Genomic DNA, 25650 nt, shown 5'->3' with positions numbered 1-25650 from the left:
ACATGCCTGACACAAATCGTCTTCTTCGTGAGAGACCTTGCCCGTGAAATCGTTGGTGGCGGCGAGCCAGCCGGCGCAGCGTGCATATGTTACCAGGGAAGAGCTGATGTGGTGAACATGGCAGGCAATCACCAGTATCTAAAAGTCATGCTATGTAGAGACCTAGATAAACACATCATCACATCAGCAGCTATTTACTACTGAGCCTTAAATTCCTTAACGTACATTAATATTCACCAAAAAAACGTAAAGCTAGGATGGAACCGGCTATTCCCCAGGAAGCAAGGTATCTTAAAATTAATGCCCTAGGGGTAAAGGTTAGGTATGTATATTAGGAATCGTGAAGCTTCGTAGATGTAGCTAGGTAGGCTGTCTCAATCAAGAGCGTAAGTTTGTCAAGTTCATATCCATTCGCTACATTCACCGTCACGAACCATATTCTCGGAACCGTGATTACGCACGTTGGTTTCCAGTCATTTTTATCAGATTATGAGCTGCATGCATCGACCAAGAAGGCACTATTATAGGGACGTGGTCCCTTGAAACTTGACATGATTGTTCGTTCGAGGCGATAAGTTCGAAAACCGTGAGGAAAGTCAAACACTGAAGGCTTCTCATATTTGAGGACCCTGGGAGGCTTGATGAAGGGGAGAACTTCGGTATGCTGCCTGAAAGGCAGTTGGTGGGTGTGAAATCCGCTTCGCATTCCACAGCGCAACCTTCCCCTACCCCCCTCCCCTCCCCCTTCCCTCCAGGGAAAGTCTGGGGAAACATGAAACCTAGAAGGCGGAAATCTGTGGCAGAACTGATAATCAGTGCCGATAAGATATGGAATTTCACACCATGCCCAGGGTTGCGGATGCAAGTCCAGGGTCCAAACTCCAAATCCTAAAAGATGTCGTGATTTTCGCATTTGACAGTCCTGATCCTCCCCTTCCAACCGGCGGCGGCTGCAACCATTGGCAAAGCATCCGTCGTCCATGACGGTCCCAAACTAATACGTGGTGTCTTGCGACCATGTTTGCGGCACCATGGGTCTGTCGGAACTGCGTGCGGTCCCTCGGCCGCATCCGCATCGCCCAGTTCATCCGAAGAGCTAGCACAGGTACGCCTTGACTCTTCCGCTTCTCGAGATCATGGCCAGCCCGTTGACTCGGCATATTCGCCCACTCGGCCAGACTCAGCTCTTCCCCCACTCCCTCCGGCACTGCTCGAACGTGCCCGCAGGCTCACCGCGGAGCACGACCAACTCCAAGCCGCGCTGCAAAATGATTTCGACCCCACCAAGGCGAAGCGGGCAGGCGAGCTCACCCGGATCGCCGACGCCTTGAAGCAGTTCGAGAAGGCCAAAGCCGCCCTCGGCGAGCTGCAGGCCCTCCTCGAGTCAGACGACGCCGAAATGCGAGAGCTAGCTCAGGACGATCTCGCAGCCACCGAGGCCCAACTGAACGAGTCCAGCCGAAACCTGTCTGTCGCCCTGACGCCCAAGCATCCCTTCGCCGACATGCCGTGCTTGATAGAAATCCATCCCGGTCCCGGCGGCACCGAAGCGTCCTTCTTCGCCGACACGGTCTTCAAAATGTACAAGGCTTACTGCGCCAACAAGGGGTACCAGCACAAGGTGGTCCAGTATGAGGCCTCGGACACCATGGGCGAGACGGGCAACGAAGGGGAGATAGCATTGAAAGAGGCGGTGTTGGAGGTAGAAGAACCTGGAGCCTACGGACTCTTCCGCGGCGAAGCTGGGATGCACCGCGTGCAGCGGGTTCCGGCCACCGAAAAGCAGGGCCGAACACACACCAGCGCCGTGGCGGTCTGGGTCCTGCCATCCTTCCCCGAGAACCCAACCTCCAACTTGGAGGCAGAATGGGACAACCCCGAAAGCGACTTCTACGTCGACCCTGCGGACGTCAAGACGGAAACCATGCGCGCGCGCGGCGCCGGCGGGCAGCACGTCAACAAAACCGAGTCCGCCATCCGACTAACACATGTCCCGACGGGCATCGTGGTGAGCATCCAGGACTCGCGGTCGCAGCACCGCAACCGCCAGGTGGCGTGGCGGCTTTTGCGCTCGCGGCTCGCGCAAAAGCGGCGTGAGGAGCGCGAGGAGCAGGTCCGCCAGCTGCGCAACAGCGTTTTGGCAAAGTCGCAGATCACGCGCGGCGACAAGATCCGCACCTACCAGTACCAGCAGGATCGGTGTACGGACCACAGGAGCGGCGTGGATGCACACAACCTGCCGGATGTGCTGCGGGGCGGGGATACGTTGGACAGGATTATGGAGAGCGTGAGGACGTGGTTGGTGAATGAGGATATCCAGGCCGTGTTGGCCGATGAGGAGGCCGCGGCCGCGGCTGCTGCTAATGCCAAGCAGAAAAAATGAAATATGTAGAGGGATTATAGAGATGTACATTATGATAGAGCCAGAATATACCACGACATGACATGCTGTGAAAAACATATTGACATTGGTAAAGAGGTTTTGACCATAGCCTGCAAATAGACTTCTGTGTCCCGACAATGTTTAGCGTCTGATTTGGTTCAATCAATTGAGAGTCAGCAGCAGCAGTTCTTGTGAGCCTTGAAAATCAGTCAAAAGTCGAGTCTCTCTGAGTACCAATGTTCTTGGAGAAGCTGTCATCTTAGTAGACGACATACGGCACAAAATGCGAGCATAACACCACTTCCAACTGGGTAAGAACTTGTACATGACTCTTTGATATCTCCCTTCCGGGCCTATTAACCATATGATAAACACAGAATATCCCAGCCTTAAAACGCAAGCAACTTTGCCCTCTCCATCTCCGTCTCCCTCTCCACCTCCTTCCGTTTCCTCGCCTTCGGCTTGACCACCCGGCCTCTCTTCCGTTTGTCTCCGGCCTTTGGCTTCTTTTTCTTCTTGACGTCCTCCTCCTCATCACTGTCTTCCTCATCATCCTCATCTTCGTCGTCATCCTCCTCCTCATCGTCATCCTCCTCCTCGCTGCCCAGCCAGTCCTCCAAATCCGCGAGCTCGTCATCGCTCTCCTCGATGTCGGACACATACTCGACAGCGCCGTCCTCCTCTTCGCTCTCCTCCTCAACCTCCCTCTCCTCCTCGGACTCCGACACTTCCTCACCCTCCTCTTCAATCCCCTTGTCCATATCCTTGTCCCGCACACCCTCACCCTCCGCCTCCAGCGCGTTGAGCACCTTCTTCCAGATGTTGGTGTTGCAGTTGAGCGGCTGGTCGCCGTAGGCGCCCTGGCGGAGGCGCTCGAGGAGCTCGCGCTCGATGGTGCGCTCGAGCTTGGCGGCGGCGAGGGCCTTGCGCTCGCGCGCCTCCTCACGATGACGGATCTTGGGCGCCATCTTGGGCACCAGCTTCTCACCCAATCGGGCCTCCTCAGCGGCGATGCGGCGCGTGCGCGCGGCGACTTGGACCAGGCGGGTCAGGCGCTGCTTGCATTTGTGGATAAGGAACTTAGGGAAGAACTGCAGGCGCTGCTCGATCTGCTCCAGGGCTTGTTGGTAGTTTTTGGAGAGCTTGATCTTTTCCCACCATTTGGAGGGCATGTGGGAGCGTTCAATCTGGAAGGGGGGTTGGGTGTTAGGTCATTCAATAGGAAAGGTGAGAGGCATGAAAGAAGGCGTACCGTTTTGATGTAGAGGTATATTGTCCCTTTCGGGGACGTTCTTACGGTGGCATAGCGGCTGTTGGCGAGGGGGCAGCTTTGCCGGTTGCAGAGACCGCTGACTGAGTACTCATTTCGACAGAAGTTCTGGCCTTTTGTGGTTCTGGAAGAAGTTAGGGATTGCTCAAGAAACGATCGGAACGGGAGCGACAAACTTGAGCTTGAAGGCGCAGAATTGCTGGTTTATAATTTGCCAGACGATTTCGTCGGACATGATGGATCCCAGTCGCCTCTGATGGCGTGGCTTGACCAGGAAAAAGTCGAAGGAGGTCGGAGAGGATGGGCGAATTGCCGGGTTGTTTTGTTGTTCTGGAGGGGCGATGCTTCTGCGATCCAGAAAAATTCCAGGTCCCAGAAGTTTTGGCGGACAGCATTTTGCCAGGCTTATCTTATCGGGACCCACTTTATTTTCATGTCCGCCAATCCATTCGCCAGTCCCACGCATTCTTGGCTCTCACATCGTCTCTCCAGCGACTTTCACGTTCCTCCTCTCTTACTCTCTCTCATTACAGCACAATCACCTTCATGTATCTGCACGCTTCACTGCAAGTGTCGAGAAGTCAATGTTTCGATATGCGCTGAGAAGAGGCTTGACCCAGCGCTGGCGGGATGTCAGGAGAGCGCCATTGGCTTTCCAATGGCTCCCCGGCCCCCGGCGCTCTTCATCACCCCAGCCATGGCGCATCCAAGCTCACACACGCTCCGCTCATGCAGATGCCCGTTGTCTCTCGGCTGTCAGTCATAGAAACCTCGGTGATGACACAATCTATGCCCTGTCCTCAGGAGCTGGAAGGGCTGGCATCGCTGTGATTCGTATTTCCGGTCCTGGTTGTCTTGATGTATGTAATTGTCCACTCAAATCCGGTTCCCTTGGTTAACATCATCACTCTAGGTGTACAAGGGACTGTGCCCCGGAAAAGCCCTGTCCAAGCCCAGATATGCCAATGTGAGGACATTGTTCGAGCCAGGCGCAGCCGGCAGCTCTGAGCAGAACATACTTGACTCGTCCGCCCTGGTTCTGTACTTCCCAGCACCCAAAACCGTGACCGGGGAAGACGTTCTTGAACTCCACGTCCACGGTGGTCCCGCCACCGTCAAAGCTGTCTTGTCCGCCATCCGCCGATGTCCATCATCGACGAAAGTCCGCTACGCCGAGCCAGGGGAGTTTACCAAACGTGCGTTCCTCAACGCGCGTCTGGACCTCGCCCAGGTCGAGTCTCTCGGCGACACTTTGGCCGCCGAGACAGAGCACCAGCGACGGGCCGCCGTCCGGGGCAACTCGGGCGTCTTGGGCAAGACCTACGACAGCTGGCGCGAACAGCTGCTGCTAGCCCGTGGCGAAATGGAAGCCCTCATCGACTTCTCCGAGGATCAGCACTTTGACGAGTCGCCAACCCAGCTGCTGAGCAACGTGGCGCGGCTGGTGGAGGGTATCCTGGATTCCATCCACCTGCACAAGCTCGGCAGCCAGCGCAGCGAACTCCTTCGCAACGGCATCCGCATCGCGCTCCTTGGTCCGCCCAACGTCGGCAAGAGCTCGCTGATGAACCAGATCGTTGGCCGAGAAGCCTCCATCGTCTCCTCCGAGGCGGGAACGACGCGGGATATCGTCGAGGCGAGTCTCGACATCCGCGGCTACTTGTGCTCCTTTGCCGACACAGCTGGCATCCGGACCAAGGCCTCACTTGATGGAGAGACTGCCCCGTCTTCAACCATCGGCGCTATTGAGGAGGAAGGCATCCGTCGAGCACGCCAAAAGGCGCTCGAGTCGGACGTCATCATCGTTCTGGCTTCTGTCGAGGAGGCCGGGCCGGAAGGGTCAGGCAACTACCGCATTCACTACGACTCCGAAACCCTCCAACTCGCGGCCCAAGCTCCGCAATTCCTGGTCGCCATCAACAAAAGCGATGTTGTCCCTGCCCCGGTCCTTGACCAGCTCATATCCGACTTCAAATCCACCGTCCTCGCCCCGATCCCTGCGCTCCGCAACATCGAACCCCTGGCTATCTCCTGCAAAGCCGCTGCCACAGCAAGCAGGCTTGACTCCGTAGCTTGCGGCGCAGGCGGCGGCATTCACGAACTAACGGAACGCCTCGCTCTGTCGTTCGCAAACCTGACATCTCTGCCCGAGGACATGCAGCATCTGTTGGGCGTGACGGAAAGGCAGGGTCAACTACTTGCCGAGTGCGAGCGACACCTCGAGGACTTTATGGAGGAGGCGCGCGGGCAAGGACCAGAAGGAGGAGAGCCGGATATCGTCTTGGCCGCGGAGCATCTGAGGATGGCAGCGCTGAGGTTGGCGGCGATTACAGGACGTGGGGAGGCAGGTGATGTGGAAGAGGTGCTGGGGGTGATATTTGAGAAGTATGCATTCCCAGTTCTGGACTCGTCAATGTGGCACGTTTACTAACCAACTCTGACACAGGTTTTGTGTGGGGAAGTAGGAGTGGATTGAGCTGCCATGGCGTTGTACAGAAGTGTATGGTTCATACATGAAGGAGCGAAGAGTGCAGGAAACGACAAAAAATCTCATATTCCAATCATCCGCCGCGCTGAGCGGTACCCATCTTTACCTTGCGCCAATCTCAATCTCTGTAGACAAAAGAAGAGGTCAAAGAAACAAGAGAGAAAGGAGAGGAAGTAGTAGAAGTAGAACAAGAGAAAAATAGAAGAAGTAGAAGTAGAAGAAAAAATGCCAGATACCCAAATCCCAGATCCTTTTCGACCGCGAGGTCTCATTCTTTCCCCCACTCACACGCACATCCCCAGTCCATGCCGGGGAACGGCGCGCGCGGCGGGGGAACACAGAATCATGTCTTGTCTAATGCCGCATCCGTGGGGAACCCGTAGAGAAAAGCAAATGACAAACCCATCCCTCCCGTCCGTCCGTTCCGTTCTGTTCCCCAGATGCGCCCGACGCCTAGACGCCTACCCATGGATGATGAAAACCCGAGAAAGAAACAGAAAAGCATGCTGAAGAAGAAGAAGAGGAGGAGGAGAACAAGGTGGTTTAACACCGGCGGTTGTTGTTGCTCTCTTCATCGTCGCCATCCCTGTTGAATCACCTCCTGTTAGTCTTCTTCTTTTTCTTTAATACATCAGGAAACTGGGCTGCACTGACTTGTTGTACCCTGACCTCCCATAGCATGCGAACCGCTTGTTCTCGTCGTTGTCGTCCGAGTTGCCCTTGTTGTAACCCGAACGGCCGAAGCAGAGGAACTGGCTGCCCTCGTCGCCGTCCGAAGAGCCGTCCTTGTTGTAGCCGGAACGCCCGCGGGCGTTGGTGCTGGTGAAGGAGAAGCCGGAGCCAGCCATTTTTGTTGTTGTTCTTGCTCTTGTTGTTGAGGTGAGTGTGGTTGTGTAGGTGAGAGTTGTTGGAAAGTTGGTGGTGTAGCGAAGAGTTTGTTGAAGTTGTTGGTGAGCTGGTTGTAGTTGAAGTGCTAGTTGGCGGTGGTGTAGTTAAGTGTTGAGAGACTTGCTTTGAACTGGTGATGCTCTGACGTTTTTTGTCTGTAAGTGCTGGTGATGGAGGGAAGAAGGATCAGGACGACAACCCAGATGTCGAGACGAACTTATATAGACGAAGGACAGTGGCCATGCCCATGGCCATCGCCGGCTATGAGCGGCCGTCAACCCACTCAGCAAGACTCACTACTAGCTATACAGCGCCCCATCACCACCTCGTCTCCGCGTACGCAGGCCGCCGCCATGTTGGCGTAGGCGGCGATGCCTTGCCAGGGCCCCCAAGGTATCATTCCGGTACGTACATGTATCTGTAGTCTAGGACTAGTCATCAGGGGAGTGGGTGTGTGTGGGATGACATAAGGGTGGCGGCTCACCATGTCAAGGTTGACATACATACATCCCCTCACCCATCTCCCCAATGATATGCCGAGGCGCTTTCCAATCGAACGGCGCAGTCCAGGGAATACCCGCTCCCTCACATCCTTAGCCCGCGGGCTCGGGGGTTAACGTTACCAGGTACCTATGACTCGGACCAGGGGTGGGTATGTGCCTGAGGCGTGAGATCTTAGTCTGGTCTTGGATCTTGGGAGGCGTGTATGGAATATGCAGCCACTTTGTTCTATCCACACCTTTAACATGCTTGTGATCATCTACATCATCGAGGGATTAGGAACATCATGAATAATGGAAATGAGGACAGAAAAAGCGAGGGAGCAGAACTCGGCAGTTGTGACTCCGGAGATGCGATTGTTGTCTGCCCTGAGACACAACGCCGCCGTGCCGCACCCAACAGGACACAGAGATGCTCAACACGATGTGGGATAATTCGGGTATCAACCTAACCCTTGGAAATGGGCCGAGTGCGATGCGGCGTTTCCGTCTGTTTCCAAGACATGAAACATCTAAAAAACTTGGAAACGACAAAAACGAGCTTGGGGGCTGTTAGGCAGTGTGTTCTTGCTGCTGAGCCTCCCAGCCCTACACCAGATGTTGTGCTCGTGTGTGTACGTGAAGTTGACAACCTGGAAAAATGGATGCCTGGAATTCGGGTTGTCGTCAGCGCCAGTGTCGCACAAGGTTCTTGCTGGGCAGAGCCACTGAACACAGCGGCGGAATGCCCCTTTCCGGACATTTCCTTGCGTTTTTGGCCAATCAGAGACGCCCAAACCACATGCTGACAGAGCAAGCCCGCTCGCTCCAGGCATCACGTTCAGGCCTACTATTTCCATCTTTTCAACTTTTCGCCAGCCAGGAACCAATTCCAACAAGCTCCAAGCGAGAAATGGCGGGACTTCGACTTTGGATGGCTTTCCTATGACCGCATACTAGTGCCTGCTTCGCCGTGGGCAGACCAGGCCGAAACCACTCACGCTGCGTTGAGGCCCTGAGGCCCATTGCAAGTGATTGCAAGTTGTGAACTGTGAATCACATCCCCATTCAGTTTGTCCATTCAACTAGTTCCTGACGTCCCATCGCGGCGCTCCGCAACCTAGTTGCATGTGCCACACAAGCGGCCGCTGCCGGAGGATTGGACTTCGTCCTCGCCAATAGGGAGTTTCCGTGTTGCGACCGCGTCTGTCTAGCCAGGCATCTCACTCCCTCTTCATTCGCACTACATCCAACCACGCTTCAGACTCCCAATTCCCCACGAACTGTGAGTCAAACGGTCCATCTGCCCGTCAGTCGAATGCAAGCGATGCATGCCGGGAGGCTCTGCCCGAGGCTCTTTCCGGGGCCGACTGGTGTCTCCGGGTCCCACATCGCCGTTCAACCAACGGCAAGCGTCTTTGTGCCACACCGGAGCCCGCCGGTCCAAGACTGCAGCCGATATTAACTTGACGACGCTGCGTCGACATCACGGTCACGGGAGCCTGACAGACAAGGCCTCTCTACACAGCAATGAGGCTGTGACTGAACACTCAACCATCGACCCCAAGGATGAGCCTCGCTCTTCTCGGGCCGTTAGAACCCATGAACTACCAGGTACAAGCCAGGAACAGCCCGCGGGCAGCATCCAGACAGGACATGCATGCATGCATGCCCAGATGGCGCCAAGCAAAAGAATCTCACGGCAGCTCGACCGATCACTCGGCTCCTGGCACGCTCCGTGTCTGCGCACTGGTTCTTCTGAGATGGGCGCTGCGCAAACCATGCGGCGCAGGCGGCGTGCACATCTCCAGTGCCGCTCTCACCCTTTCGCTCTCTCCGTGTTTTTGCCCTTCCAAGGCCTTCTCCAACCATGTACCAGAGCGCACCGGCCGGAAGGACCCGAAACATCTGAAAAAATGTCCGCCGTCAATTCCGGTCCTCCGCTGGGCGATTTCGGTGTCCATCATTTGTGCTGCTGCGAGGAATCTCACTCGCCAATGTTGCAACACAACCCTCAACGAAGAGTCATCGGCATCATGGTGAAAGGGTTCCCGGTACTTAGATTAAGGTACTGACGTCTACAGATGTCATCATCACCATATCTGCATTTAGTCGTCCTCAAAATCGAGTCCAGCAAATGGGCGTTTGAGACGTTCGCGGCTATTGAGTTTGGTGCTGACTGTGCCGCTCTGTACATCATCTCCTTATCTCTCACCCGGATCTTAGCTTACCTACCATTCCAACCCAACCATCCGGGCTACGTATGTATGTCGCCTTGATCAGAACTTTGACAATCCGACCATCCCTTTCCTCGCGCCGGCCCGGGCTCGGATCGGGAAGGGTCTGGGTGACGCGTGTTGCGGCGAAGCGTTGGTATTCGTTTGATGGTGTTGGAGCTCCCTATCTTCACCAAATGCCCGTGCCATCCCCCAGTTCCGGTCCACAACAACTTTCGGTCACACGCCCATGAACAGCAACACATACTTGCTGAGTCTCTCAAAGCATGCGATCGAATAGAGGTAGACATACGTAAGTCAGGATCCCAAACGCCTGAAGCCGGGCGGACCAACAACCTCATCCTGCGCCCCGTGCAAACGTTACATCCTCTCTATGTTCCTTCCCGTCGCGGCACGCCGCCCGGGAGGATGATCAGGGTGCTGAGAAAGACGCACATGGCGTACCCGACAGTTATCAATCCTCCCGTTTTCCTGGAGTCGGGGATTGCAGCGAAGATTGGTCTCCGGCACCCGTGCCGTGGGGTTTCTAGGGAGCAATTGAGAACGGGAGGATTAGCAGTGACCTCCTCTTCTGAGTCTGAACAGCGTGGCTGTTGGTCGTTGACCGTCCAGTTGTTTTATGCGGAACTGGACGTTGAAGAACTCAGCAGTCATCTCCACCAAAGAAGAGCGAAGCCTGCTTCCCAATGAGCACATGACTCCTTACCGGAGTTTCATCATCCCCCACCGCAAGCTCCATACCGAGCTAGATGGCGGGTGGTTCTTATTGACGCTGCACATGCGGACGTCAAGGATATCCCCATCCGTTAAGGCTCGAACAGAGCTCGTGACGCGGTGTGGTAGGGCGAGGGTACCACTCCCGAACGACTGACCAACCGACCAGCCCACCGGGTGCTGGGTCCAACGGTTAGGAAGAAACCGCCCACCATACCCTCCTTCCATGTGTTTGCCCTACCCCTGATGTACCGCACACACCCCAGCTCATGTATACAGATGTCTCAGGACGGATCCTTCACGAGCCCGGCCGGGCGGGACTGGCTTGGGCTGAGCCTATCCCATCCCGCTTGGTAGGTAAGGTGCTCAACCAACGGAAAAGGGGGGGGGGGTTTATGTACCACGCCGCTGGGTCGGGACCCTTCTTCTTCAGGTTACTGCTCCCACCCCTCCTCCTTTTCCGCTTGCTCACACACCCGTTTGTCTGCGAGCGAACGTCAGGTGCTGCGTTACATACAGATCTAGTCAGGTACCTACGTAACCCTGGGTTTACCTCGGCAGGATGATCAGCAGCAGGTGGGAGGATGACGTACGTACCTTGCCTATGTTGCTCGTGTAGCAGGACCGTTGACTTTTTAGAGCGGAGAGAGCTCGGTTTGCTAAGACATGACAAAACGGCACAGTACTGGGAAGGTTTGTTTACTCATGGATTACCAAGGTCGGCTTGGGAGACAGATCGGTTCGAGCTCTGCTCTGACTGGGTATTCCAAGCAACGTCGTAGTATAGTGTCCTTTGTCCTGACGGGGCTGTGAAGAATTTCGTGAGCTCCATCCAAAAGTGGTCATGTGCTATGGTAGACAGTCAACCTTTGCCGTTGGGATGAGTTTGTGCTCCCACGTCAATGTTACGGGGACTCGTGGGCAGCTGGTAATTGGGAGGTTGGGATTGGGCAATTCATGGGGGATGCCGTCCGTCCATCCGTCCTCATCCTGCACACGGCCGTGGAAGGGGAAGTTTAATCCAGTACCAAGGAAGGGAGGGGAGGGAAGATGGGAGATTCGGGCCGGCCAGGACCATGACCCTTCCTGGAGATGCCGAAAGGGGTAGCCCAAGCTTAACGGCAGATGGATAACCATCGAGATTCTGCCATGCCATTGGATGGTGGAGCGCCAACATCGTTGGAATTGACTCATGGACCACAGTGGTTTAGACTCCATTGTCCACCCTGTATGTCCATGCAGTTGGTGGCTGGTTCCTCATCCTCCCCCCTCCTACTAACCCATGTGGGCCTAGATATGAAGACATCACCATCACCACAGCAAACACCATCGTACCATAGCAACCTAAGAGGTCCAAGAGTCATTCTCCATTGAGGCAGCCTCAATCTGGGGACTCTCGTTTCGCGGTGCCTGGGTAGGTGAGGGTATCATCCAACGCGGGGCGATGAGTAAGACCACCCCTCCACAAGACAATCACACTCCTCCCCACAGCCCACTGGACTCAGCCCTGCCAAGAGCGGGCTTTTGGCCCCCAACGGATGATTCCGGGTGAGATTGTAAGCAGAGACCTATATGGGGATCCCGTGATCGGGCCCATGTGTCAACTGGATTGTAGTGGTGGAGGTAGGCACCTACCTATGTGCGTAGGTTGGGATGAGGTAGCAAAGGCTGGTCACTTGACTCCAGCGCACTTAGGATTCCATACAACACATGCTACGTAGTGGTGGTTTCTTTGAGTGTCAGAGAGTATGAAGATCAAATCCAACAACATATGCAATGATACCGCGGACAAACGTCCGTCGACATTCAAGGGACTTCTACTTGGTCGGTTTCTGTGACCAAGTTCCTAGTTCACAGTTGAGACGCCCTCTACAGCGGACCTGCTATTGTCACTCCCATTTACAACAACAGCCAGTGACTCAACACATGCATACACGTCCAACCCCATGATTTGGAGAAGAGTTGCTTCAGGGGCTATGCCCTACCTACCTCGGGTTGTCGTCTGTGAAGGTGAGGAACCACGTCAGGATGGATGGTTCTCTGTGGGAACCCAATCGGAACATTTACAAGAGGGGGAGAGAATGCCTCAGATAAGGGCAGGAGGCGAAAAAAAAAACACATGTGGCTGATCGAGAGCTACGGTGCTTCCTCCAGCCATTGCAACTTGTGAAGGCATAGTTGCATGTCTGATGTGCCACGACACAAGAATAGATAGGCAGATATGGACGGTTGGTGGCGAAAATCCTCAGAAATATGAGTAGCCTGCCTATTCTCGACGTGTTGACCGAGCATCTTGCAGTCTGGGGTCTGAAACGTTGAACCGAGATGTTGCCAGAACAGGTTTTGTTACTGGTGCAGTTGTGGCGGCGACATTGGAAGTGCGTGCGCTTCATTGGCCTAGTTAGATGTGTACGGCGGTGGCAGCGAGGTACCTGGGAGTACTACCTGATGTACAACGTCAGGTAAAACAAGACGCCATTTCAGACCTCAGGTACCTATCTACCTGCCGGCAGATCCACGCTCTACCGTCCTGCTAAGCATCGGAGACATCCATCACATAGCAGACACGTAAACAGCGAGACATCTCTCCTGATATGAATCCCCTCTGACCGATGACGTGGAATGTGCGCGAGCGGAGGCACAGATCGATACTGTAAGCGGGAGGCTATGGGACTGGGTTGGAAAATCCTTATCATGTTGCTCCTTATGCTGTGCTCAAACCTGGAATGGATTAAAGGTTCATCGTCGACTGTGCTCGTGTTGAGATCTGGCTGTTGCATGAGCCGCACGCCGACAGCTGAGTAATTGACTTCTAAACCATTCCGCGAGGCTATGGAATATAGGCTTTGTCAGACGCTTAACCCAGTCGGGGCGGTGATCAGCACATGCTGGCGGGTGTCGGAGTTACAAGGCTGTGGAAGATGTTGGAATGTGTGTTGATGAAAAGGTTGGGTGTTCGGGTGGTATGGTATTTGGATGTTTGGCAGAGAGCAGGGATCATCAGACGGACCACCAGAGGGATCATCAGCCACAAGCTTGTTGTTGTGACACGAGCCACGTAGCAAGCCACACTGTCCCTGATACAGTGTTGAGAATCCACCACACCGTCTGAGCCGCTCAGGCCACTGCACGGGCAGCTCGCAGCCGCAGCCCAATTGCTTGGTCAAGTTGTGCGTCCCCGAGGAGCCTCATTTCTGCTTCCAACAGGACAGATAGAGCTCCAGCTGCTCTTCGACGTCAGTTTTCGCGGTTGTGCCCTTCTCTGTTTTGTGGCGGCCCGACGATGGCCCATGTCTTTGGTTGAACCAACTCCCAGTCGCTCATTGAATCTTTCTCCCCATCCCGTTTCCAGCCACGGTGACGCCGTTTGACCGTCTCAATTTGAACAACACATACGTTTCTCAAGGGTCCATCTTATCGGCCCCTCACCTCCCCTCCATTGGGTGGTAATTCATTTTGTCGCGTCTCGGTTGAACGTGCATCGCGTCCGTCCACCTCGTGGGTGCGTGTTCCGGCGGGTGTTGCTCTGTACTGGGAGTTCAGAGCAGTTGTTACAGAAGAGAGAGTTGCAGGTGGTGATCCGGCGCAAGAAGCTCCACCAAACGGCCTAGTCCCGGACGTCTTTTTGGTGCGGCGGGAAAGGAGACCCCAGTTTCGGTGCTTGCCTTGCCCACTGCCCAGTCGCGTGTGTGGGAGGGAGAGCTCGCCTGCACACCAACGCAGTACCCCAAGTGTGGGACCCCTCAGGTCGTCCCTTCAACTTCAATCGTTGGAACCTCACAATGCCGAGTAAGTTCAGATCGTCTGCTCTGCCCATCTCCTTCCTTCCTTCTTTTCCCAACCTCAAGCTCCCTTGAGCACCTTTGTGCCCCGCCTCCGCTCCTTCCTCCCCGCCGCCCATTCTCCCGGAGCCTGCGTGGGTCTTTTTTTCTTCTTTTTCTATTTTATTTTCCTTTGTTGCTCGGCGCCCCGCGGTTCCTGGAAACGCCTTGTGACGGCAAAACGGTGACCAACGACGACTTGGGTCCTTCCACCACCACTCTTTCTTGTTGCACCGGTTCGCCTCGCCCGGTTTCCGCTTCCACACTCTCCTCTTCCCCGTCAACGTCCTCGCCTTTTCCCCAGGCTTCGTCAGGTTGCGCCGAGCCGTCGACGATATCATACATCACCGTCCCTCCCCGCCGAGTTCCCAACCCCTCAACCACCTTCCCCGAACCCAACCCACATCTCTGGTTGCATGTGCTCCCAGAACCCAACGGCGACGGCTGCCGACTGAGGGACTGGCTGTGTGCGCAACCAAACCAACTGGCGACGCGGCGTTGCGATCTCGAAACATCGACGACAGGGCCCTGGGCGCGCATACGATTCCTCCTCCTTCTCCTCTCAAACCCATCCTCCGAGATTCCGCACTCTCTGTCCTGCCCGACACCTTTTCGTGACGACCGAAGCTGACGTAAACATGGAAGACCTTATCGGGGACCCGTTTATTTACAACCAGGCCGTGTAAGATCATCTGCCCCCCGCCAATGGCCCCTCCCCCACCTCGACGAAAGCTAACGGGCTTCTTTACTTCCAGGGCCCATCCTGTGAGCGAGCTCGAAGACTGCGCGATCGCCGTCGATGCCACGTACTACCTCCAGCTTCACCTCGATGTTCTGCCTGGGAACGAGCCGCTGCTCCCGGCCCTGGGCGGCCTGACGGGAATCCAGGGCCGGATCGAGAGCGAATTGGACCAGTGGAAGGCTCACAGGATCACACCCTTCTTCATCTTCGATGGCCAGTCCATTGTCGGTCAAGATGATACAACCGTCAAGCGTGGCATGGCGAACCATGTCAAGTCGGAGCTTTCCTGGGACCTCTACTTCAATGGACGAGCCGACGAGGCGGTGACGGCATTCGGTCAGAGCACTAGTGAGTGCCCATCTCGTTGTACGTCACAAAAGGATCGTTGGTTCGCTGACACGCACGAGGTGCCTTTCCGACTAGGGCGCTCTACCCCCTCCTTCAGGGCATTTTGAAGCAGCGCGGCCTCCATTTCCTGGTTCCCCCGTTTAACGCCGCCGCGCAGGTGAGCTTGCCATCGCTCCCGGAGCCATTCAGCTGTGAGACTGACCCCGTGAAGATGGCATACTTCGAATTGATCGACTCGGACCAGTGCGCTGGCGTCATGGGCCCCGCCGAGCTTTTGTTGTATCCGATCCGGGATTGCGTCATCCGCACCATCGACTGGGACAACAAACTGGTGTACGCCGTTTCCAAGAAGCATATACTCAAGACGCTCAACGTCACCGAGTCCGTGTTTGTCGACGCTTTCCTCATGACCGGGACTTCGTTCCTCCCGCCCTTCCCTCCCCTGGCCGACCAATCCATCATCAAGACCCAGCCGCACACGGTAGCCGACGCGGTTAACATGCTGCGTACCGCCGAAAAGTCGGTCACGCTAGTCTGCACAAGCTTCCACGACATCCTCAAGAATCAAGATCCGAACTGGCTTGACAAGTATCGCAAGGCCCGCATGGCTGTAGATCATTTCATCTACATTGCGGAAAACGGCGAGGTCAAGGTCCATGATTATGAGCACCTGACACACGACAACCACGAGTACCTGGGTCTTCAGCTCCCTTCGGAATTGTTCCACTACCTCAACATTGGCATGATCGGCCCCCGCCTTCTCACCTGGATCACACACGGCCAGCTTCAAATCCTCCCTACGCTTGACGGCTTTGTGTCAGACGAGTACAAGAAGCTCGTCACGACGCAGTCGGTAAGAATCAAGGAAGCGGCATTGAGCCTCATCATCCCTCGATTGAACCGCGGCATCTCATATAAGAACATCACCTTGAAGGTTTGGTATGACCGGAACTATTCGTCTGTCGTGTGGGATCACAAGGAGCCGAGGGAACATGTCGGCCCCAAGGTGATCACCTGGAATGTCAAAGAGTCCGCCATTACGGAGAACTTTGAACAGTTCGAGCATGGGTCCATCTACTCCGAGGTCATGGCCCTCAAGAACGCCAAGTTTGTTCCGCAAACGTTCTCGAACCCAAAGAGCCCGCTCAAGAACCTTGAGTCGTCCGCTCTGATCAAGTCTATTTGCCTGTGGAGGTTCCTGCACATTCGAGGCTACGTTAACGATCAGCACGAGTTGACCACCCTGGGTAACGCCCTGGCTGCGGGCCTCTCATCTATCCAGCCGACGGTTGCAAAGAACCCGGATTTCCCGCACCTGTATGAGTCAGTTCTGGTCGCGCTGGAGTTGATCCGATTTGAGCTGCTGAACGCGAGGAACCCTCACGAGGAGCTGCGTGGACTCCCTTTGAACGGGTCGGAAACGGATCAACAGAGTCTCTTGCTCATCAGCCGGTGCGCGAGTCTCCTCAAGTTGCGCCACCAGGCCAATGGGTACACCGGACCGCTCAGCAAGAATCTTCTGGCCTTCCGCTCGCTCGTGTCAGAAGTGCGGTCGGCCGATCGCGATCTGATCGAGGCTCTGTTGGCTTCGATGTTCTTGTATGCGCAGGCCAAGAGGAACAGGGACGATGGCTGGGAGTTGAGCCACCAGTACGTTACCCCCTTTCCCTGTTTTGGCTAATAAGACTTTTCCTGGGACTTAAACCCGTACTAACCACTAAAACCCTCACAGGCTTCCCTTCCTCTACGATCCCGACGTCGCCCTCGGCATTGCCGTCAAGACTTACTTCGACGACGTCCTCCCCAACGACCCGCACAAAGAGCAGAAGCTCCAGCAGTTCCCCAAGGTGTACGTGCCCTTCGCCGTCGACTTCCCCGCAGACCTCCAGATCGCCTGCAGCTTCTTCGATGCCCTCTATGCCGCCGTCAAGGCCCTCGGCCCCAAGGACATTTCGGCCGTCGACCGCGCCGCGTGGGACAAGGCTGCTGAGTACCTCGCCGCGAGGCGGTAGATGGGTGGAAAGGGACTGGTGAAGGAACTGGCGACTGAATCAGGGCACGAGTTTCCGCATCTCTGCGGAGTGGAAGTGTGGAGGCGGACGTCCCTGGTTGGGGCGTGTGTTGGTGTTGTTGAGTCATTGTCGCCAGCGAGTGAGAGAGTCAGGAGTGTGTGGAGTTGACGCGTTGACAAGTGGCTAGGAGAGAGGAAGAGAAAGAGAGAGGGATAGCGGAGGGGATGATGAGGAGATGCCTTCGCGTTGTGTTCTGTTGCTCGAAGGCTTGGCGCCAGCGTTGGTATTGGCGACGGAGGCGTTCGGTGGATGTGCGGGTCAGGTACTTGGTCGTGGGACGCCTTCACCAGCGTCTACGTACCTACCTATCTGACTTACCAACACCGTCCTGTACCTCAGGTACCTGAATTTCCGATGCCCTTGGCTTCTGATGATTGATGCCCCCTTTTTCAATGGGCGCCGTGATTTGTTGGGCAGATATCGAGAGGCTCAAGGCACCTACACGACAAAAAAGGGGGAAAGGGGGGAAGGCGTAGGGAGTTGCGATGAGGTAGCAATTGACGAGTATCGTCAAGATGACAGAGAATTCTCGCTGTGCGTGTCTTGAGCTCGTGTGTCCGTGATTGTGGTTGATTTGGAGGTATAGCCTACCTCTTCACAACAACTCGTGAATGAAGATGAGTATGGGGGTCGATGATGATGTTCATGGCAACCTCGACCTACCTGTCCTGAGCTAATTTCTGTGGCAGTACACTTCACGTCCTCCCTCATTCAGGACCAACCCCTCACAGCCTAAATCTCATCTCAGCAGCAACGACAACATTATCATCATACAAACAGCACTGATGAAGTTGCACATCCACAAAAAAGCACAGACGGTGGGACACACAGACGGAGAGACACAGAAAAATATTACATGAAATACAAGTTTTCGTTCGTCAAGACACAACGCCCGGGATATATCTTTAACCCTCGATTCCCAGCCGCCTTCCGCCCTCCTTCCCTTCCCATCCAATGCTCCGTCCGCGAACCATGTATCTATTAGATAACCCCCACCACGTCCTCCTTCCCTTCCGAGCCCCTTATGAGACAGCAACCATATGAACTCGTCCTCTCCCTCGACGATCCAGGGTGGTTGGTTGTTGTTAGGTCGCTTGCTGTTGTTGTCGTCGAGGGATGGTGGTGGAGGTTGTTTGTTTTTTGTCATCTGTTCATGAACTCCTCTCTCCGTCCTCCCTCCCTTCTCACCTGCTGACTGACTGGGAGGGCCAGACTGGGCTTGATTTGACGATACCCATTGTCCTCCCTCCCTCGCTCCCTCCACTCTTCTTCCGTTTACCCGTTTACTGTACACCTGCTCTGTCCCATCCATCCACGCTAGGGTAGTTGATCTTGATGGTTCTCGGGCGAGGGGTGTGTTTACGCGCCACCGACGAGGATGTTGTTCAGAGGGACATGGACTGGAGGAAGGTAAGATGTTAGTACTATTGACATCGTGGCAGCTTCCCGAGGCGAATGAATGACAAGTAGGCACAAGGAGTCGAGACGTACTCAGCTTGACGAAATACCCGACAGCGCCCATGACGAGGAACCCGACGCCGACGGCCTGGCAAATCTTAATAAACTCACGGCGGTCCGCTGGAGGAAGCGCGCGAAGTTAGTCCAGTTCTGGGTTTGAGCATCGTGGTTAAAGAGAAGGAGAAACATACGCTTCTGGGCGCGGTGGATGAACTGGATGCCGTCCTTGAGGAACTCGCGGGGGACGTCGAGGATCTCCTGGATTTGGTCCGACATTTTGGTGATTTTTATGTGTGTGTAAGACGAAGGGAAGAACGGGATTATAAAATCTCCTAGAGGTGGAATGGACGAAGTGTGTCGAGGACGGTGATGTGCAGGTTGAAAGGGAAGAAAGAAGAGAAGTTGTCGCGTGAATTGGAGAGCTGGTCAATTCCTCGAGGCTCTTGGCACTTCAATGCTGCCAAATGTGCCACATCGCCTGAAAGCGACCCTGACAAGGGGGAAGGAAAATGCTTGGCGTTAGAAAGGTGGCTCGTGCGTCATTGTCCAGGGGTCCGGGGCCAAGACCGAACTGGGAAGTTGGGATGTGGGTCCAGGAATTGCGAACCCTAACCCTTGGTTGGGGAACGTGGTCGACCTGCACCGGACAACCGGCTGGTTCCAGACTGTTGACTTTACACTTTTGGCCTATCCTGATCACCACTCAGCTGACTGAACCGATTGTTTACTTCCAGGCCGTCAAGAAATCGGAGCCCCATCCGCCTTGAAACAGAGTCCAATTCGCACGCCTGATTGGCTGGCGAGCCGAAGCAACAAGCGCCTTGGGCTCGATTGGCTGACATTCCTCGGCCAGCCGCGCGTTTGTGTGGGGCCTCTCCAGATCGTGGTCTGGTGGACAAGGGTTGGACATGGCTTCTCATCCACCAAACCATTTCTCCAGCACCCAGGCTGAGACGGGCCGGCCTGGGTTGAATTCCATGAAAAGAAACACAGCGTGAACCATCACGCCGAGCCAGACCGTTGATCGAGTTGGTGGTTATGTAAGACTGGCCGTATATTAAGACCTCACCTCTCGCCCACACAATGCCCAAGCCTCGAGTCTAAGTGTCGTGCATGTTCATATCATGGTCTTGGCCCTACTGACTCGCGGCCATGCCAACGGCCTTCGTAACCTTTCCCTCTGATATTCCATTGAATCTGTTCTGATTGTCGCTTGCGACAAGCCTTTACTTCCTTAGTTTCCGTTTCCATGATCTTCTTTTCGTAGCCAACTGTGTTGGCGTACTTCGACATCCATCTACTTAATTTCTCCTTGTTTTGATAATAACCCCCTGTTTAGATACGCCGACGACTTCTCCTCACATATCATCAAGACAATCCTTTCGACAAAAGCTTGCCCAACATGCGCAGACCCAAGCTCCGGACCACTTCCACAGGAAGGAGGATGACCCTCCAACCCGGCCCTCTCTCCCCCATTCCCCAGAGCCCAGCCGTGGCTTTGGCAAAGCCAGTCTGCAACAAGAGCACGGGCTTTCCAGAATCCTTTTGCGGAAGTACGTCCACATCCCCTCAACCCGCCCCCTTCTCCGAGTCACCAACATAGGTACTAAGCCTTCCTAGAGGGAAATACCACTCTCCGCCATCCCGAAGCAATCGTCAGCCCCGACGCCAGCATCTCCGAAGAAGACATCAGCCCCGCGCGCGCCGTCCTGCGTCACCGCGCGTCGTTTCTCCACGGCGGCGGCCACTCCAGGTCGGCATCTGCCTGCACGCTGGACTCGTTGGACATGTATTGGACGACGTCATCCGCGTCATCGATATATTCGATGCCAACCAGGACGGCGAGGACGTCGACGTCCTCCTTTTTTGAATCCGACGCTGGTGGCATGGATATAACGTCCGCCATTGGCCGACTTGCCATCTGCTCTCTGCGTGTGGCGGAGGCGCCGGGAGATGGGGATCTCTCTTTTTCTGAGGATGACGGGGGCTGTGCGTCTGGTCGGGGGAGAAGCGATGTTGTGCATTGTGCATCTCACCGCAGGAGCCGGAGTTGGTGGCAGCGGTTACGGCATGGTCATGGTGGCGAGCGCGGGAACTGACCTGTCACTCTCCGAGTGTGACGGAAAGTGATGGGCAAGGAGATCAGGGAAGGGCGAGGTGGAACGGAAAGTGACAAACAAGAGTGGATGTCGGCTCTAATGACATGGAAACGGCTCGCTGGCACTGGGCTCATAATAATAGTTTATTGTGGAAGACGGAGGGATTGGCATGTGGACACTGAGGAGCGGGAACACTCCTTTTCCAGGGACATTAGGGGCGTAGTAGTCCCATTGTATATACAGGTAATTAGAAATCTCGGCTCAGTAGCCCGGCACTCAAGAGACAAACGTTCTCTTCCAGCACAGATCATTGTCACCTTCGTCGCCAGCACCGCAATTTCTTGGTGTCAGTATCTTGAACTAAGCGTCGGAACCCCTTCTGTTCCTTGACTGGACCGGACATGCCCCAATGCCTGTGTTTTGCAACCCCCAACTCTTGTCACGAACCCTACATAGTCTCCTGACCCCTCCTTGACTCCAGGCCGCCATGATATCCATCCTGCCTGCCCACCATTCCCGGGCATCAAACTCCAAACAACTCCAGAACTTCCATTTCTATGCTCATCCACACCTCGCCTTAACCTCCCGTCTCGCCGCTCAGCTTCCCCGATAAGTCGTATACCCAAACGGACTCAACAACAACGGAACATGATACCTCTCGCCCTCGCGCACCGTAAACGTGACCACCACCTCGGGGAAAAACGTCTTGTCCGCTCCGCCAAAATACCCCTCTGTATCGAAGCGCAACGCCCAACGGCTCTCGCTCTTGCCGCCGCCCGCGGCGGTCCCCGCGGCAGCGTCGATTTCTCCCAAAACGTCCCCGAGCGTGTACACGGGCACCTCGCCCGACGAGGTGGCGGAGCTGTAGGGCAGCCAGACGCGGATGCGGCCGTCGTCGTCGGTTTGGGACTCGAAGACCTTGGGGGCCTGCGGGATGGGGGAGGACGGGGAGCCCGGGACGGTGACCGAGACGAGTTCCAGCTTGACGCGCAGGTTGCGCGCGGGCTGGCCCTTGGTGGTGTCGAGGACGTGGCAGGTTATGCGGTCTTTGGCTTCGGTGGCCATGGTGGGCGGTTTTTCTTGAATATTTGAGGTGTTGGAGTGGAAGGCTGGGTGGGTTGGATTTGGTTGTTGGGCTGGGTAGGTGGGGTGTAACAGACGGGATCTTGCCTGTTTAACGGTCGAGTGAGGGGGGTTGGTTGAATTTATAATCTGACTTGGTCACAAACAGGGAATTGCCTGGGCAATCGTTTGCTGGCTGGGTTGTTTGCAGGTGAATGATTCTGTGAGATGGCCTGACCCCCAGCTCCTTATACGTCGGCTGTGCTGTGGTTTGGATGTCGGGGTGTTCCGATAAGGGTGATGATGCCCAGCACCTGATGAGGAGCAACACTGGGAACAAACAACTGATTAGAGAGTCAGGGACCCGTGGTCGTGTGAAAGAGACGGGGCACCCGTATTTATAGAAACGCCATTGACGATCCCATCAAGTTACTTATACACTTCTGCCGCCTGACAGCAAGGTAGGTGTCTCTGGGATCCGGAGCTGATGATTGCATGCGGATCGGAGTGGCCCGATGCGACCAGCCGGGCTCAGCCGCGAAGCTCTAGGTCTGGTCTACTACTACGAGGTGGTCCACCCTAAGGCCTACCGATTTGCCACAGACCCCAATTGCGCAGGCAGTGCCTCCTTGGTACGAGTCATGGAGCAGTTTGTGATAGTTACATTTCATGGGCCATGGGCGCAAACAATTGGAGAGCACAAGTGATAGCTCAAGATGGTTGGTGTTGTTAGGTAATGCCATCAAAGCTGAGCTGGAGCTGGGATGCATTGCTGCGGCGTACATTGGAGATATATTGCCCGCATGGCAGGTCATTGGGTTGCACCACAATCAGCTCTTTTGCGTTTTTGTCAAGTTCAAGCCAGTGAAGCCATGAGGCCATCGCCACATGGTCATCATCATTTGTTTCCCGTCAAGTCGGGGCAACAGCTGAAGATGGAAGCTGAAAAAGGGATAAAGTGAAAGGAACACCAACGAGGAACATGCACCAGTTGGACCCCAAAGGTACCCTCGGTAGCACAAGGCAATGCCAAGACTCGGGCCTGGTGGGAGCAGCTGCCCCGCCAAACGGCCGGTGACGTCCTCGACACCGACACTCCGGAGCCTTGGCGCCGTGCTGGAACCCGAACCCTGGACGACTTTGTCCTTCGACTTCGACTGGATTCCAAGGCCAGCTTTCAGACTTGGAGTTCCAGGGGAAGCCCAATACCAGGGGTTTAATTCTTGGGGCTCATAAATAGCATAGGATAAACATATTGTTAAAGTGATCAACCCACTGTCTGGAGTTCTCGGACCTTGAAACCAAAAGACTCCTCATCTTCGGTCCAGTGCCCCGCCTCCACCACCGCCCCGGCATCAGAGCAACAGCCCCACGACAACTTTCCCACCTCCAACCCTCCACCTGAACTCCTGACCCAACTCTAACCCCAACTCCCGTCCTCCTCCAACCCAAACACAGCACCTCACCACTCCCAAATATACAACCGCCCACCATGTCCTCCGCCACCCTCGTCAACGTCGACGACCCCGGCGCCATGGAGCCGACGCTCCAGTCCCTGCTCGACCAGCGCTCGCTGCGCTGGATCTTCGTCGGCGGCAAGGGCGGCGTGGGCAAGACCACCACCTCCTGCTCCCTGGCCATCCAGCTGGCCAAGGTCCGCCGCTCCGTGCTCCTCATCTCGACCGACCCGGCGCACAACCTCAGCGACGCCTTCAGCCAAAAGTTTGGCAAGGAGGCGCGCCTGGTCGACGGCTTCGAGAACCTGTACGCCATGGAGATCGACCCCAACGGGAGCATCCAGGATCTGATGGCCGGCCAGCTCGACGGCGGGGAGGGCGGTGATTTGGGAGGGATGGCGGGGATGATGCAGGATTTGGCGTTTGCTGTGGGTATTCCCCCGAGACATCTTTGTCTCTCCAGTGCTTTCCGCTGACCGTCCGTCCTACTTAGATCCCCGGCATCGACGAAGCCATGTCCTTCGCCGAAGTGCTCAAGCAAGTCAAATCCCTCTCCTACGAAACCATCATCTTCGACACGGCACCAACAGGCCACACCCTGCGCTTCCTGCAGTTCCCCTCCGTCCTCGAAAAAGCCCTGGCCAAGGTCTCGCAGCTCTCCAACCAGTACGGCTCCCTCCTGTCGGGCGTGCTCGGCGGGAGCGGCGCCCTGCCCAACGGCGCCAACCTGAACGAGATGATGGAGAAGCTCGAGACGCTGCGCGCCGCCATCTCCGAGGTGAACGCGCAGTTCAAGGACGACCGGCTCACCACCTTCGTGTGCGTCTGCATCCCCGAGTTCCTGTCGCTCTACGAAACGGAGCGCATGATCCAGGAGCTGGCCAGCTACGGCATCGACACGCACTGCATCGTGGTCAACCAGCTGCTGTTCCCCAAGCCCGGGTCCGACTGCGAGCAGTGCACGGCGCGGCGCAAGATGCAAAAGAAGTACCTGGACCAGATCGAGGAGTTGTACGATGAGTTCAACGTGGTCAAGATGCCGCTGCTGGTGGAGGAGGTCAGGGGGAAGGAGAGGTTGGAGAAGTTTAGCGAGATGTTGATTAAGCCGTTTGTCCCGCCTTCGTAAGGGAGGGAGGAGGACCGAGAGAGATAGACAATGATTAATGGTTGGGGCTATGGGGAATCTGGGTTTCGATGGGGAACTCCTTGGAGCGGAAAGGCCTGGAACCGGGCATGATGATACCGTTTGGCTTCTATTGGACTTGGTCCGCGCGGGATGGGTTAGAATGCTGTTGTACGAAGGGCGTCGCTATCATAGACGGAGTTTAGGATGAATATAAATGAATACACGCACCTGCCTGGCGTGCCTACTACCCATGTGTTGATATGCCCATCACCGATAGCATGGCATACATGTGATAATGAACACCACCATATTCCATCATCGCCACCACCTCCACTATTATGAGAACCGAAATATCAGGGTCACAACATCAAGGCCACAACGAAGTTCATATCACACATGCATTAGGCGTATATAACAGTTGTACAGTACATATTTACATCGCCATCCACAAAAAGACACCATTTCCCCCCTATCCCCCCTCCGTCCCCGATCATCGTCATCATCATAGATACCCCAGAGTTGCTTTTCTCCATTCCTTGCCGCTGCTGGAAATTACCCAGACCAAGTCCGAGTCCGCTGGATTAACACAAAACATAAGACCAAAAAAAAATAAGAAATAACCCCAACGCCGGGAATGCGAGTTTCCGCTGGTATCTTTTTTGGTGTTGCTGAATTTGTTTTTCGTGTCCGTGATTGATGATGATGATGAACCTGAATCGTATCCATCCATCCATCCATTCGTCCGTCCGACACCTGTCAGGTTTCAAGTCGCTGTTGTGAAGAACGAGGGGACAAGAATAAAAGGACCGATGATCGTGCTGGTATCGGTACCGGTGCTGGTTGGTTGGTATGTGCATCTATCCCGCCGAAAAAGAACGGCTCGAGGAAATATGTACCGGAGCGAAATAAAGAAAAGAACAAAAAAAACCCGATCGAGAGAGAGAATCAAGTGAGAGGCGGCGCTCAGCACCACGACCACGACGATGACGACGACGACGTCCCATTG

General features: G+C 55.3%; 14 protein-coding genes across 14 annotated transcripts; 8 read left to right on the top strand and 6 right to left on the bottom strand.

Moving 5' to 3' along the window:
* Window positions 1–1017: 1017 nt before the first annotated feature.
* VTJ04DRAFT_7972 (uncharacterized protein) lies at window positions 1018–2383 on the top strand (the record flags this gene model as incomplete). The annotated part of the gene is made up of 2 exons (XM_069366357.1): window positions 1018–1105; window positions 1179–2383. 2 exons carry the CDS (start codon window positions 1018–1020, stop codon window positions 2381–2383), a joined length of 1293 nt encoding a protein of 430 aa, XP_069217300.1.
* Window positions 2384–2772: 389 nt separating this feature from the next.
* VTJ04DRAFT_7971 (uncharacterized protein) lies at window positions 2773–3888 on the bottom strand (the record flags this gene model as incomplete). Its single annotated transcript, XM_069366356.1, has 3 exons — window positions 2773–3570; window positions 3636–3777; window positions 3830–3888. 3 exons carry the CDS (start codon window positions 3886–3888, stop codon window positions 2773–2775), a joined length of 999 nt encoding a protein of 332 aa, XP_069217299.1.
* A 349-nt stretch (window positions 3889–4237) lies between these two features.
* On the top strand, window positions 4238–6084 carry VTJ04DRAFT_7970 (uncharacterized protein; the record flags this gene model as incomplete). Its single annotated transcript, XM_069366355.1, has 2 exons — window positions 4238–4513; window positions 4567–6084. 2 exons carry the CDS (start codon window positions 4238–4240, stop codon window positions 6082–6084), a joined length of 1794 nt encoding a protein of 597 aa, XP_069217298.1.
* Window positions 6085–6684: 600 nt separating this feature from the next.
* VTJ04DRAFT_7969 (uncharacterized protein) lies at window positions 6685–6989 on the bottom strand (the record flags this gene model as incomplete). The annotated part of the gene is made up of 2 exons (XM_069366353.1): window positions 6685–6727; window positions 6796–6989. The coding sequence occupies 2 exons, from the start codon at window positions 6987–6989 to the stop codon at window positions 6685–6687; spliced, it is 237 nt and encodes a 78-aa protein (XP_069217297.1).
* A 2088-nt stretch (window positions 6990–9077) lies between these two features.
* VTJ04DRAFT_7968 (uncharacterized protein) lies at window positions 9078–9551 on the top strand (the record flags this gene model as incomplete). Its single annotated transcript, XM_069366352.1, has 1 exon — window positions 9078–9551. The coding sequence occupies one exon, from the start codon at window positions 9078–9080 to the stop codon at window positions 9549–9551; it is 474 nt and encodes a 157-aa protein (XP_069217296.1).
* Window positions 9552–14918: 5367 nt separating this feature from the next.
* VTJ04DRAFT_7967 (uncharacterized protein) lies at window positions 14919–17382 on the top strand (the record flags this gene model as incomplete). Its single annotated transcript, XM_069366351.1, has 5 exons — window positions 14919–14962; window positions 15036–15370; window positions 15430–15527; window positions 15582–17020; window positions 17103–17382. The coding sequence occupies 5 exons, from the start codon at window positions 14919–14921 to the stop codon at window positions 17380–17382; spliced, it is 2196 nt and encodes a 731-aa protein (XP_069217295.1).
* A 148-nt stretch (window positions 17383–17530) lies between these two features.
* On the bottom strand, window positions 17531–18754 carry VTJ04DRAFT_7966 (uncharacterized protein; the record flags this gene model as incomplete). The annotated part of the gene is made up of 3 exons (XM_069366350.1): window positions 17531–17707; window positions 17777–17974; window positions 18299–18754. 3 exons carry the CDS (start codon window positions 18752–18754, stop codon window positions 17531–17533), a joined length of 831 nt encoding a protein of 276 aa, XP_069217294.1.
* Window positions 18755–18801: 47 nt separating this feature from the next.
* On the bottom strand, window positions 18802–19176 carry VTJ04DRAFT_7965 (uncharacterized protein; the record flags this gene model as incomplete). Its single annotated transcript, XM_069366349.1, has 3 exons — window positions 18802–18842; window positions 18934–19020; window positions 19092–19176. The coding sequence occupies 3 exons, from the start codon at window positions 19174–19176 to the stop codon at window positions 18802–18804; spliced, it is 213 nt and encodes a 70-aa protein (XP_069217293.1).
* A 1126-nt stretch (window positions 19177–20302) lies between these two features.
* Window positions 20303–20999, top strand: VTJ04DRAFT_7964 (uncharacterized protein; the record flags this gene model as incomplete). Its single annotated transcript, XM_069366348.1, has 2 exons — window positions 20303–20453; window positions 20521–20999. 2 exons carry the CDS (start codon window positions 20303–20305, stop codon window positions 20997–20999), a joined length of 630 nt encoding a protein of 209 aa, XP_069217292.1.
* A 30-nt stretch (window positions 21000–21029) lies between these two features.
* VTJ04DRAFT_7963 (uncharacterized protein) lies at window positions 21030–21358 on the top strand (the record flags this gene model as incomplete). The annotated part of the gene is made up of 2 exons (XM_069366347.1): window positions 21030–21242; window positions 21329–21358. 2 exons carry the CDS (start codon window positions 21030–21032, stop codon window positions 21356–21358), a joined length of 243 nt encoding a protein of 80 aa, XP_069217291.1.
* Window positions 21359–21596: 238 nt separating this feature from the next.
* VTJ04DRAFT_7962 (uncharacterized protein) lies at window positions 21597–22064 on the bottom strand (the record flags this gene model as incomplete). Its single annotated transcript, XM_069366346.1, has 1 exon — window positions 21597–22064. One exon carries the CDS (start codon window positions 22062–22064, stop codon window positions 21597–21599), a length of 468 nt encoding a protein of 155 aa, XP_069217290.1.
* Window positions 22065–22576: 512 nt separating this feature from the next.
* On the top strand, window positions 22577–23485 carry VTJ04DRAFT_7961 (uncharacterized protein; the record flags this gene model as incomplete). Its single annotated transcript, XM_069366345.1, has 2 exons — window positions 22577–22693; window positions 23390–23485. 2 exons carry the CDS (start codon window positions 22577–22579, stop codon window positions 23483–23485), a joined length of 213 nt encoding a protein of 70 aa, XP_069217289.1.
* A 68-nt stretch (window positions 23486–23553) lies between these two features.
* On the top strand, window positions 23554–24644 carry VTJ04DRAFT_7960 (uncharacterized protein; the record flags this gene model as incomplete). Its single annotated transcript, XM_069366344.1, has 2 exons — window positions 23554–23946; window positions 24012–24644. 2 exons carry the CDS (start codon window positions 23554–23556, stop codon window positions 24642–24644), a joined length of 1026 nt encoding a protein of 341 aa, XP_069217288.1.
* Window positions 24645–24678: 34 nt separating this feature from the next.
* VTJ04DRAFT_7959 (uncharacterized protein) lies at window positions 24679–25501 on the bottom strand (the record flags this gene model as incomplete). Its single annotated transcript, XM_069366342.1, has 2 exons — window positions 24679–24771; window positions 25238–25501. The coding sequence occupies 2 exons, from the start codon at window positions 25499–25501 to the stop codon at window positions 24679–24681; spliced, it is 357 nt and encodes a 118-aa protein (XP_069217287.1).
* Between the last annotated feature and the right edge of the window lie 149 nt (window positions 25502–25650).

The sequence above is a fragment of the Mycothermus thermophilus genome, assembly GCF_041956435.1.
Source record: "Mycothermus thermophilus strain CBS 625.91 unplaced genomic scaffold VTJ04scaffold_5, whole genome shotgun sequence".
In the NCBI taxonomy this organism is placed as follows: Eukaryota; Fungi; Ascomycota; class Sordariomycetes; order Sordariales; family Chaetomiaceae; genus Mycothermus; species Mycothermus thermophilus.
The sequence above is the reverse complement of the archived record's forward strand: the minus strand, read 5'-3'. Positions and strand labels throughout refer to the sequence as shown.